Raw genomic sequence first — 13,262 nt, forward strand, 5'->3', positions numbered from 1 at the left:
ATAGGATCTTGAGTGTCCACATTCAGGAGTCAGCACAGAGGGAGGGGAACAGACAGCCGTATCCTGAAAGTATGGGGTAATGGATGCTGCATTTGGCAAAGCCATCCATCACCCCACCAGTGTTAATACAGTCTGGCAACCTGTGGAGGCACGAAAAGAAGGAGAGGGTCAGGAGAGAGCAAATTTCTATCCTATTTGAGAGAGCTGGAGGAAAGGGAGGCCAAGCCAGAGGGAGAGGAAAGAAGAGAAAGAGAGTTTGAAGAGAGGGAGAGAAGAAAATAGGAAGAGAAGAGAGAGAGGAAGAAGCCAGGAGGACAGAAGAAGAATTTAGAGCGAGAATGGAGATGAGGAATGAGGAGATGAGAAGAGAGGCAGCAGCTAGGGAAGAGAGGCTGCTCACTTTAATGGAGGTCCTCACTAAATCTTCAATGAATAAATAATTTTGATGAATTAATAAAATAAATGGTGTGATTTTTCATTTTGTTTAAGTGATTGTGGTATTAATCCTTTCAGGCTTAAATTATATTCCAGGAACACAAATATGACCATTATTTATTTCTACTGTAAATGTAAAATCCATTGATAGTATATATATATATATATATATATATATATATATATATATATATATATATATATATATAATGTATTTAGTTATACCCTCTGTCACTCTGACAGAATATTTAGTTTTACCCTCTGTTTTTTTTGTTTGTTGTTTTTTTTGCTAAAAGCAACAGGTTGAATAGTGGTAGGAGAAGCACACTGCCAACAAGAGTGCCTTAAAGTGCATATCTGCTAGCAATTCCAATTCCCATGGAAAAACCTTTTCACTTTTTTCTTTATACAAATGAAATAAATTTTGCACAGATACATATTTTCTGGTGCCATTTTAAATGGCCATGCCATTTAAAACACTTTTCAAAACACAAATAGGGTCTCTCTTAACATCTGCGTGACTTCATCTCTAAGTGTGAAGACAATATAATAATTTTTTTTTTCCCAGATTGAATGTGCAGGTGAATTTTTTTTTTTAATTGCTTTATTTCTTAAACTGCTTGCCACATACTGAACTCTGCAGTTTCTTTCCATGATGACTTTTTAAATGACGTTTCAGGTCTCTGTGGATATGTGGAACTCTTCTCACACTGAAGACATGTGGAGCCTCATGTGATTGTTAAGGTTTCCTTTAAATCTGAAACTCTTTTCACACTGAAGACACTTGTAAGGCCTCTCTCCAGAGTGAACTCTCAAGTGAGTCTGAAGGTTTCCTTTCAGTGTGAAACTTTTTCCACACTGAGGGCAGGTAAAAGGTTTCTCTCCAGAGTGAATTCTTATGTGTACATCAAGGTTTGATTTGTTTATGCAAGTCTTTCCACAGTGTTGGCACATGAAAGGCTTTTCACCAGTGTGAGTTATTACATGTCTCTTAAGGTGACTGCTGTCTGTGAAACTCCTTCCACACTGATGACATATAAAACTGTTCTCTTTTGAGTGAATCTTCATGTGGTAAATAAGTGTTTCTTTACGTCCGAAACTCTTTCCACACTGTTCGCATTTGAAAGGCTTTTCTCCAGTGTGACTTCTCATGTGAGTCTTCAGATTTCCTTTTCGTGAGAAGCTCTTCCCACACAGTTTGCAGATATAAGAGCTCTCTCCAGTGTGAATTCTCATGTGGGTATAAAGGGTTTCTTTACGTCTAAAACTAATTCCACACTGAACACATATGAATGGCTTCTCTCCAGTGTGAATTCTCATGTGAGTCTTCAAATTTCCATTTAGTGAGAAGCTCTTCCCACACAGTTTGCAGGTGAAAGGATTCTCTCCAGTGTGACCTCTCAAGTGGGCATTAAGGGTTGCTCTGTACGCAAAACATTTTCCACACTGGTCACATGTGAATGGTTTCTCTCCAGTGTGAATGTTCATGTGATTTTTGAGGCTAACTTTATGACAGAAACTCTTTCCGCAGTGATGGCATGTGAAAGGCCTCTCTCCAGTGTGAATTCTCATGTGAGTCTTAAGGTTTTTACTGAATCGAAAACTGTTTCCACACTGGTGGCACATGAAAGGCTTTTCTCCGGTGTGAGTCTTTAAATGATTCTTAAGGTGTTTCCTGTCTGTGAAACTCTTTCCACATTGATGACAAATAAAACAGTTCTCTTTTGAGTGAATCCTCATGTGGTAATTAAGCTTTTCTTTACATCTGAAACTCTTTCCACACTGATCACATACAAACGGCTTTTCTCCAGTATGAATTCGCATGTGATTCTTAAGACTTTCTTTTCGTGTAAAGCTCTTCCCACACAGTTTGCAGGTGAAAGGCTTCTCTCCGTTGTGTACTCTCTTGAGGACTTCAAGGTTTTGTTTTTGTGATGGATTAGATTTGATCTTCAGAGCTCTTTTTCGTGAGGTCATCTTTTTAGCCAGTGTGGATTTTTCTCCAGTCATGAAATCATGATGTTTCTCATATTTATTTTTCTCTTCTACTTCATCGAGTTCTTGACTCTCCTCTTTCAGCGGCATGAAGTCTAAGGTGAAAAGACAAATACAAGTTACCACCAGTGTCACGAGTTCACCTGCCCATCCTGTCTTGATAAATTATGGCAAACAAATTTGGCTGTGAGTGTGACAGTGTATAAACATTGGCCAGAGGGGAGAATGGGGGCTCTGACAAAATATGCTGTTGTGGCAATGGAGAAAGTAAAGGTAAAGGTAGAGAAAAGGAGAAACAGCACTTCTGTGGGAGCTGATGAAGCGATCACTACTGAGATGACATTTAAATATAGAAGAGGGAGATCTCACTGATAAGCAGATAAAAAGCAGAGGTAAACCAGAAAAAGAAAACCATGCACAGCAAAAACTCCAGTGTTAAACTCTCCAGGGAGTTTATTTGGCTCCACTCTCAAGAGTGTTAAAGTGTTAAAATATGAGTGTTAAATGAACACTGAAGCAGTGTTAAAGATAACGAGATAAATAAGTGATTAACTGAGTGATAATTGACCATTATTGAAGACACCTGATGTTAACAAGTAGAATCACCAAAGGAGATCAAAAATAAAAAAATTAAGTCGCCATTATGTTGCGTATAGTGTTTACACCATATAGTGTTTGCTTTAGTTTGGCTGCTGTAACTGAGTTATAACAGCCAGATGAACAAAGAGAAATGCAATCATTTTTGAAGGTACAATTGTAGTGGATGACCTGGAGAATCTTCCCCAAGCCATGTGCCTGCTCTTTGGACTCATTTGTGCTCTGAATTTAGAGTATCCTCCAGTACTGAAGAACACCTTTGATTTCATTCATAGGGTAATTTTGTCACTTACGTCTCTCAAATGAAAATACAATCCCTGAAAAATCATCTGATGCAGTAACCATTACTGAGTTATGAAAATGGTAAATCACTACTGAAGAATATATTTTGCTTCCTGTTGGAAAACTGGCAGTTTGCTTAATGTTAAGTGATTGTTTGGTAAATTTTCAAGAGAAATAGGAAACTTGTTCAGTACAACAACAACAACAACAACAACAACAACAACAAAACCTGAAGGATGTGTTTTGTTTCCGGTTGGAAATCTGGCTTAATGTTAGGTGGTTGATTGTGTTCTTCAGTTCTGCATTTCACCACTTTGTGAAAAAGGTTTTTTTTTTTTGAGTGCAGTATGTGCAGTTTTTCTTAGTTGCTGATTTTATGTCGTGCTGTAAGTAATGACTTGAATATGGAACAAATAAATGTCATAGTGTTGTGCTAACAATCTGTTGTCTGTCTTAGTATTAAAGGTCCCATGACATGCTACTTTTTGTAGGCTTTAATATAGTCCTTAGTGGTCCTTAGTACTGTATCTGAAATCACTTTCCAAAAATTCAGCCTCGGTGCAGAATTATAGCCACTACAAGCCAGTCCCAGAATGAGCTTCCTTCAGACGGGCCGTTTCGGTGTCTATAGCTTTAAATACTAATGAGGAGGAGAAAGGCAGCGCAAGGTGGAGGGTGGGTGTGGCCTTGACCATCTTGCGCAACGCTACCATGCATGTTTGTTTATGTTGGATATATTGCAATGGCACGAAGACACGCAGTCGTTCAAGCATTTCAGTTTGACCCAGAATCTGATCCAGATGGAGAAGCAACGGATGAAGAAGTTGCAACTCAGCGGCTCCAGCAGGACGTTTCCGAATGGTTAGTTTAAAATATTATGTCTGGATACGGTACTTTATTCGGATGGTTTACAGTTATTATCATGTAGCTAACGCCAACCTACTGTTGCCTTTTCATGAGAGATCTGTAACGTCTGTAATTTATCTTATTACAATTACATCAAGCTCTGCAATCTTGAAATGCGGATATCGCACGCGCCATATAACCAACAGGAAAACGGTTATCCAAATAACAAAGCGTCACTCACGTTACAGTGTGTGTATTCACACACACATACTTGATGCTGTCTACCTTTACATTAGCGCAAGTAACTGCATAGCTGCATAGCTAATGTGACAGCCACATTCTACGTGTAACAAGCTAGGTAACCATAAACAGTAAAGCAACACACTTATATATAATTTGTTGACTTACTTGTCCGACGTTCAGCAAGCCCAGCTCTGTGTGTACCCTTCGGTGTTCATTTGTCCATCCAATTATTGAGCAATTATTATGCTTCGCTCGCTCAAAAGCCATGATATCTCTCGTGGACAAACTAAAATCGCGCGCGCGCGTTCTACTTCCTAGCTCATTTTCTCATGGGCGAGAAATATTCTCTGGGCGGGCAAAGCAGAGAAAGGGGAGGTAACATTTCTCCTTATAACGTCATAAGGAGGAGATTCTCAGATCAGCCCGGTTGAGCTTCCATTTTCTCTTAGGCAGAGAAACATAGCAAAAGCTTGATTTACACCGATTAGAATTTCTAGAAACTTTGGGACCATATACAGGCTAGGGGAACTCATATTAATGTTAAAAAACCTCAGAAAGTGGAAATTTTTAACAACTTAAAAATTTGAGGACAACTTCCTTGAGAAATGTAAGGCAAACAGGCATGGAATTGGCTGAAAACTGAGTTACCAATATTTAAGTTTTAAAATAAAAATTTCAGTTGAAAAACAATCCGTTTTAACTGGTTTTCTAAGGTTAGGGTTATTTTTTTGCAACACCCTTAAAGGGATACTCCACTTTTTTTTGAAAATAGGCTCATTTTACAACTCCCCCAGAGTTAAACAGTTGAGTTTTACCGTTTTCGAATCCATTCAGCCGAACTCCGGGTCTGGCGGTACCACTTTTAGCATAGCTTAGCATAGATCATTGAATCGGACAAGACCATTAGCATCTCTCTCAAAAAAATGACCAAAGAGTTCCGATATTTTTCCTATTTAAAACTTGACTCTTCTGTAGTTACATCGTGTACTAAGACCAACGGAAAATGAAAAGTTGCGATTTTCTAGGCTGATATGGCTAGGAACTATACTCTCATTCCTGCGTAATAATCAAGAAACTTTGCTGCCGTACCATGAGTCCAGCAGACGTAATGATATGATGCAGCGCCTGAAAAAAGTCCCCAGCTCGGTAACTTCCAAGGTGACCGGGACTAAGTTTGTCTAACCTATTAGACCTATTTTCAGGCGCTGCGTCATATCATTACACCTGCTGGACTCATGGTACGGCAGCAAAGTTTCTTGATTATTGGATACTTGCCTCACAGACATGAGAAATAGGCATATAGAAAGCTTGAAATGTCTACTTTTAAACAAAACAATTTGAGTCTAAAACAAATACGCTCTGATTATGTAATCCAAATAAAAGGTGCATTGCTATACTGCGGAGATGACGAGTCAGCAACGTCAACTTCATCTTAGTCAACACTGACTCAGAAAACAGTAGTTTATTAAGAAACAATTAAAATGTATCCTTGCTATTTTTTCCCCGACACATTCATAATCATAAGGTTACTTTTGCCAGTGCTTCTTTGCGGCAGACTTTATGCGTGCGCTTGAGCACGAGGCATATATATTCGGCCCCCCAGTGGCCTATATTAGTCTTTGAGTCTGTAAAAAAAAAGTCAACAAACTGAAACAAAACCAGGGTTTTTTTTAGGTAATATGTAATGTAATCTTGTCAAAATGGGTTTCATAAAATTTGTACCGAAAAAAGTATCGTTCAGGAACCGGTATCGAAGTCAAGGTATCGGTATCGAAAAATTTTGAACAATACCCAGCCCCTACATCTTGATGAAATTAGTTTATTGTTGTTATTTAAGGATTTTTACTAGGCTATCGTTTTATCTGTAACTGATACTTGTCTAGAGATATCTTATTTTTTGTATTATTGTCATTTTCATGTTGTTATGCTTTTACTATTGGTATATGTTATAGCTACTCTCTGATTTATATTCTTCCACTCCCACACCTAGATACATTCACACACTCACTCACAAATACACATACAGGAGGGCTATCAGAATTGATTTATGTTGGCTGTTTTTTTGTTCCTTTTTTTATTTCCTGTTTATATTGTATTTATCACAAGTATATAGTGTCACAATTTGTGTTAGCATAATTATAATAAAAATATTCATTTCTGTAGAGGTTGACATTTTAATAAGGATCAAATGACAGAGTTCAGCTTTGAGAATGAAACCAACCTGTTTGTTCCTCAGTTTCTTCTTGTTTCACTCTGAATGTTTCTTCAATCTTCATTTCTTCACTCTCCTCTTTAATAAACGACATCTTTATAATAGTGTGTCACATAGATCTCAGTCGCTTCACCAGGAGTTTCTATCTGTGTGTTTGGACACTCTGTCATGATAAAGATGAGAATAAAACAGAAAGAAAAATTAATTCCAAACTAAATCTCTGTGTGCGTCTCAATCAGCTCTAGTTAGTCAGTGCACTAGTAAGGGAGTCAGATTGATAGCTAATGATCTTAAATTACCTGATTATCAAAAAAACAACAACAACCTCAAAATTAGTTATGAAAATTAATGAAAGAAAACAATTTTTTATAGTAGGTTCGTATTTAGGCATTTATGCTTTACATTTGGTATTTAATGATAGACTTACACTTTAATTAAAATGTTTGCAGTTGGTTTGTAAAAATTCACATGCCAAACAATCACATGTAAAAACTATAAACTTGATTAACCAGTTTGCATTGATTTAAACAACTTAAATGCTTAAAACCACAAACCAGTCTTCAGCCAAATAACAACAGATGCAGGCGTGCGGCGCCGCCTTATGACGTCACACCATCAGACCAAAATAAAAGTCCTGTTCACATGCTACTGTGAATAAAATAACAAAAGAGCACAGAAATGTACATACAAATTATATATATAATAAAAATAGATTTAAATGGAATTGTAAGTTTAGTAAAAAAAAAAATTGTAAAGTAAAAATATATAAACAAAAGGTGTGCAATGATGTGCTGAAAATATTAACTAATGAAAGTGAGATTCTGTCTAAAAGGCAAAACTGTATGTTTGGTTACAGAAAACATTTATACCAGATATAACAGTATTAAAATGCAAATAGTGATTTTAAAAAAGAGTGTATGAGTTTATAAAGCGGAGATTTCACCCGTGTTTTTTCTAATATTAAAAATGTTGACATGTAAAGTTCATTCGAGTCTAAAAACATCTGAAAATAGGTATAAAATGTCAAAAAATTAAGATCTTCAAAAAATCAGTAGAAGATAAATTAAAGAGGCTATCAAAATACCATGAATAAATGTAATTCAGTCGATACCAAAAAGTATTGATAAAAAGGTTTAAAAATTAATATTGAGTATTTCATATATTTTTGATCAAGGGTCAGTTGTGTAAGTTGCTGCCTATGTAGGGTGATTCAAATCGTTCACTAATGACACACAAACAAAATTTTCACCTGCTGAACCACATAAACCTTCAACCTTAAATTTTTATTTTTATTTTAATTGACCTCCTTACAGGAATCACAGGAATCTTAAGGGAGAGTCTTCTGTAGAACTTCTAGGCAAGGTGCTGAAAACTATCCCAAAATAAATGACCATATCTGAAATTGTATATATTATTTATTTATTGATGTATAATAAAGAGCAAACACTCAGGACAGAACTTTTCACAAACACTTTCTGTTGAAAACAGAGCCAAATGACCAAGAAAAACACTGCTGACAGTACTCCACAAACACTACTTCACAAACTTTGTATTATTTAAAGCTGCAGTCCGTAACTTTTTTGTGTTAAAAATTATCCAAAATAATAATAATAAAAAAAACATAACCAGCCAGTGTTCAAAACTATCTGCTTGCCTTAGCTCGATTCAAATCGGTTAGCTTTTAATAATGATTTTAATTCCAGTGGTACTGGTGGATTTCCGCGGGAAATTCGAGCATGTCTTTACGTCATTACGTCACATCTGTCCACATAAAGAAGGAGTCCCGGCGGCTAGTAGGCTATATTGTGTGTGAGGATGTTGGAGGTGGAGATTTATAGCCTTTTCTCACAGCACTTGAAATAGTTAAACTTATGGCGGATCCAGAATGTTTCAAACGACAATCACTAGTGACAACTGGAGATTCACCAGTTGTAAAACCCAAAAGACTTCGGACTTCGTAGTGGCTAGAGAGAGAAAAAACTGTAACTGGGCCCATGCGAAAAAAAGGATGAACATCGGCAGGGCTTTTGAAAGATGGCGTGAACTCTGTGTTTTAAAGGGGTTCAAAACGGACACAGAGACAGCTTTTTTTTCTTTTTTTTTGCTAGACAGGTAAGACATTTCAATAGTTCAATTACATAACAGTAGCGCACTTGTTCGCTTAATTTTCACAGTTACGGAGTTTCCTTTGTTGTGCCTTTCTCGTTTTGCTATTATGGTAAATATGAATTATTTTGTGCTAGCTATGAGAGGGAGCAATTCACCTCTACTCCAAGAAAATCAAACCCGCCTCCTCCGTTGTCAAGTATTGGATCTGAATCAGATCGGTTAAAGTAAAAATTTTTAAGTAAGATGTTTATATTATGTTATATTATAACACGTTTATGCATAACAGGGATTCCGTTCATACACCGTTTATTTCATAGCACTTTGATTGTTATTTGTTTGTACAAAATAACTGCTCTTCTATGATTTGCACGGTTTGACATGATATGATAAGCGATCGTTAGATTTAGGCTAATCAGTGCGATTTACTGCAATGCTTTTTTTTCCCTTAGTGATCAGAACAAAAGTGGATGTTACCTACTTGTTCAGTTGTCATTTTCCATTGAAAATTCTAATATTGGTCATACTTCCAAAAAGTATAATCTGTGATTCTGAATGCCCGTATTCACACCGGCGCGGTGATTGACAGCCGCACACTCGCCTCAAAACATTGGATTCATCCGCGCTGTTTCATGCCGATGTACAACCCACCTAAAGTTGATAATTCCGCAAATAACTGCAATTGCAGATTTCGAACAGAGATGGTGACAAAGAGGAAAAACTGCAGACTGCAGCTTTAATACAGATAGATTTAGTGATGGTTAATTTGTCTATGCTAATTTTTATTCACGTTGCAGTGTGTGTACCTTCCATAATGTGCCTCTTCTGTTCCCTAAGAGCAATATATATATATATATATTTATATATATATATATATATATATATATATATATATATATATATATATTAGTGGTGGGCCGTTATCGGCGTTAACGTGAGACTCTTATCAGGCGCTAAAAAAAATATCGCCGTTAATCTATTCTCAAAGTTGGATTGGGAGCTGGGTCTATACTACGCAAGCTATGATGACTTTCACCTTGATATTTTAGCGCAGATGTATACCTAGCCGAATTGCACTGTAGGGGGCGAGAACTAGTCTTTGAACCTGTGTGTATGCCTACTGTGAAATTACCACATCAAACGTGACGTGCTAACATGGATGCAGCTATGAAGCCGCCGGGTTTGCTTCAGGGAAAATTTATTTTTAAGAAGCTTCCCAATGGAAACCTCGACAAGACTAAGGTTGTTTGCACCTTGTGCAATGCGGAATTAGTTTACTGTAGGAGTTCTTCCAGTCTCAAGTACCACCTAAACGCAAAGCATTCCTTAGCTAATGCGGAAGATGCTGGGCCAAGCACTGATGTAGCGCAGGGGAAGAGTCGTCGTCAAACTACTATGTTTGAGTGCAACCGAGGCAAGCCCGTCAGCACAGCTCTATCAGCCAAGCTAACTAATCTCCTCGCTCAGTGGATTGCCACCAGCTGCTGGCCCATCAGCGTGGTTGAAGATGATGGGCTCGAGCTTGTTCTCCAGGCGGCCACAGGTGACCCATCTTACAAACTACCTGCGAGGCGAACTATCATGAGGAGAATACATGACCAGCACGCCGCAGAGAAAGCGGCAAAAGATGAGAAGATGGTAGAGGCGAGGTGTGTAGCACTGACTGGGGACCATTGGACATCTGTCAACAACAATAACTACCTCAGCGTTACTGTACACCTCATCGATGCCAGCTGGGAACTTCACTCCTTCGCTTTAGGTAGGCTACGTTATGTAATTTTAAATTACATCATTTAATTTAATTACTTAGCCTATTAATTACCACAACACCACGAATTACCACCACATTATGTTTGCTTCTTGATGATTGCTAGTTGTTTACTAATAGTAGTGAACTTATTCTGATCTTTTTTTCTTTAGCAGGCCATATTGTGCAGAAGAGGAGATCTAGTTTGTCACCAGAAAATATGAACAAGCTGGTCTGCCTGAGTGACTGGTGGAAGGCGAAATAGAGCTTGGACTGATTGACACAAAGATACTGACTGTAAAACAGTTCATCACGACCTCTTATGTAGGCCTACAGTTCAAAATTCATGTTTAACTGAATAAACAGTTAGTAAACCCAAGTACATCTTATTGAACATGATTTATTTTCATCCCCAATTATCATAGTAGAACAGCTTTCTCAAGCAGTTTGTGATGCATTTTGGAAACAGGAGATGAGCCCCTGGTCTAATGCGCCACCTGGCTTGAGAAACCCGTTCTCAAAGACTTACTTTTAGTCATTATTTGGGTAGCACACATATTCTGAATGCCTTCGGCAGAATTCAAATGAGCCATTTTAATCTAGATTAATCTAGATTAATTCCAAGATTACAGTGAGATTAATCTAGATTAAAAAAATTAATCTATGCCCATCACTATATATTCATACTCAATATAAATCATACATCAAATCAAATTAAAATTTATCTCTGTAGTGAAAAAAGATCTATCTGCATTCATGCATTAGTTGTTTTAAATGTGAATAAACAAATTTGATGAATAATGTGATATGAAGAAAAAACACTTTCGAGAAAATTAAAACTAATATGCGGATTATAAATATCTAACATTGGATATATACAGTGACAATATGTACCTCAATAGCATTTTGTGTTCGTCATTTTGTGTTCGTTTTTCCCGAAATTAAGCCCTTAGAGCAGAAGTGCACAAACTTTTTACAACTTGATTGAGGTCCGTGGGCCGAGAATAAAAGTTGCATTATATCAAACTATTATATTAAATCTTAAAGGAACACGCCAACTTTTTGGGACTTTAGCTTATTCACCTTATCCCCCAGAGTTAAATAAGTCCATACATACCTTTTTCATCTCCGTGCATGTCGTAACTCTGTCTGACGCACCCACCGCTAGCCTAGCTTAGCACACACACTGGAGGTAATAGGCTCCAGCTAGCATACTGCTCCCAATAAGTGACAAAATAACGCCACCATTTTCCTATTTACATGTTGTGATTTGTATAGTCACAGCGTGTACGAATAACAAGTTCACATGAGACACAACCATCTTCTAACCGTATACATACTGGGAACTATATTCTCAGAAGACGAAGCACTGCTACTTCTGCGGAGAGATTTAGCCTACTCCAATTCTGAGCGAACTCTGCTCCTCACCACGGGGATTCTCAGGCGCTGCGAGCAAATCACTCCGCCCAAGTAGCAGTGCTTCGCCTTCTGAGAATATGTGACCATGTTATTTGTACACGCTGCGCAGTGTTGGGGAGTAACGGAATACATGTACCGGCGTTACGTATTCAGAATACAAATTATGAGTAACTGTATTCCGTTACAGTTACCATTTAAATAGTTGGTATTTAGAATACAGTTACATTGTTGAAATCAATGGATTACATAACGATACTTCTGTTTCACGAGTTTATTCACTCTCTAAATAAATTAAGGCAACTCCATGCATTTCCCAGAAGCCCCAATATGAAAACGAAAAAATGTGCGGTTTGCGTGATCAGTCACAATGGAGTCGAAAGAGGAGCAGCGGGAGCTAGAGGTAGAGATGGAGCCGGAACAACAGAGCCAGGGCAAGAATGCGTTTCTATCTTGGAAATTCAAACAGCATTTCACATTAAAGAAAGAGAAGGGAGCACGAAATATAACTGTGCAGTGCAACCTCTGCTTGCCAGCAACCAACCTCCTTTCAGCGTCCAACTCCACCTTCAACCTGAAGAAGCATCTTAAAGTAGGCCTACGTTTTTTTTTTTTTTTTTAAATATGTGCAGTCAAAACTTGAAATATAAATTCTCAGAAAATGCATTAATACCAATAGTGAAACATCTAAAAGACTGAAAAAAAAGACTGCTTTAAAACTTTCACAGAGACCTCAAACAGAAAGCACAAAGCCTTTCTTTAAAGTGAATTTCGTTTTGTATTAATTGTATCTTAATTTTAATCAGTGTTTCATCAACCAATTGCCTGGATTTAAGTAAATATAGCAGACAATAATCAGGACACGGAGGCGCCAGCGCGTGAACTGGAGCTGGTCTCATAAATGAACGCCCGTTTCACACATACTCTGTTTGCAGTGCGTTTTTTTTTTTTTTTTTTTACCCATGTTAACAGGTTAGAGCTTTCACACTGCGGCCCGTTTATCCGTTCCAGGAGCGGTGTGTATAAATCGTTTCCGCACCTAGTGTATTTCTGCTGTGCCGCAAACGCTGAATTAAAGTGACAGCGCATGGTTCGTGGTCAAAATGAACACAGATTGAGCTGAAAATGTAGTAATTTCACCATAAATGCATTTAATTAAATAAAATGTAGTAATACCATCATAAATGTATTTAATTTAATACTGCTTTTTTTCACAGTCATCTTTTTATTTTAAGACCGGGGTAAAGCAATGAAAACAGTTTACTTCAACAAGGCGAAATAATGAACAACACTCGTCTGATTCATGGAGGTTGAAAAACAAGTTATTTGTGGCATGCAAGATTTAGCCTATTGTATTAAAATTTAAATGCAAAAGAAAAGGCA

General features: G+C 37.4%; 1 protein-coding gene across 2 annotated transcripts; it reads right to left on the bottom strand.

The window, feature by feature from the left end:
- Positions 1-723: 723 nt before the first annotated feature.
- On the bottom strand, positions 724-7,227 carry LOC311081999 (uncharacterized protein). Of its 2 annotated transcripts, none has more exons than XM_084112751.1 (3): positions 7,165-7,227; positions 6,620-6,773; positions 724-2,525 (listed from the first exon to the last, which is right to left on the bottom strand). In XM_084112751.1, the coding sequence occupies exons 2-3, from the start codon at positions 6,702-6,704 to the stop codon at positions 1,141-1,143; spliced, it is 1,470 nt and encodes a 489-aa protein (XP_083968877.1). In that variant the 5' UTR covers positions 6,705-6,773; positions 7,165-7,227; the 3' UTR covers positions 724-1,140. The 2 variants fall into 2 exon arrangements, with proteins under 2 accessions (XP_083968877.1, XP_083968876.1); XM_084112750.1 differs by having other exon boundaries at positions 730-2,525; positions 7,038-7,219.
- Between the last annotated feature and the right edge of the window lie 6,035 nt (positions 7,228-13,262).

The sequence above is a fragment of the Abramis brama genome (assembly GCF_963993115.1).
Source record: "Abramis brama genome assembly, chromosome: 4".
NCBI lineage: Eukaryota > Metazoa > Chordata > Actinopteri > Cypriniformes > Leuciscidae > Abramis > Abramis brama.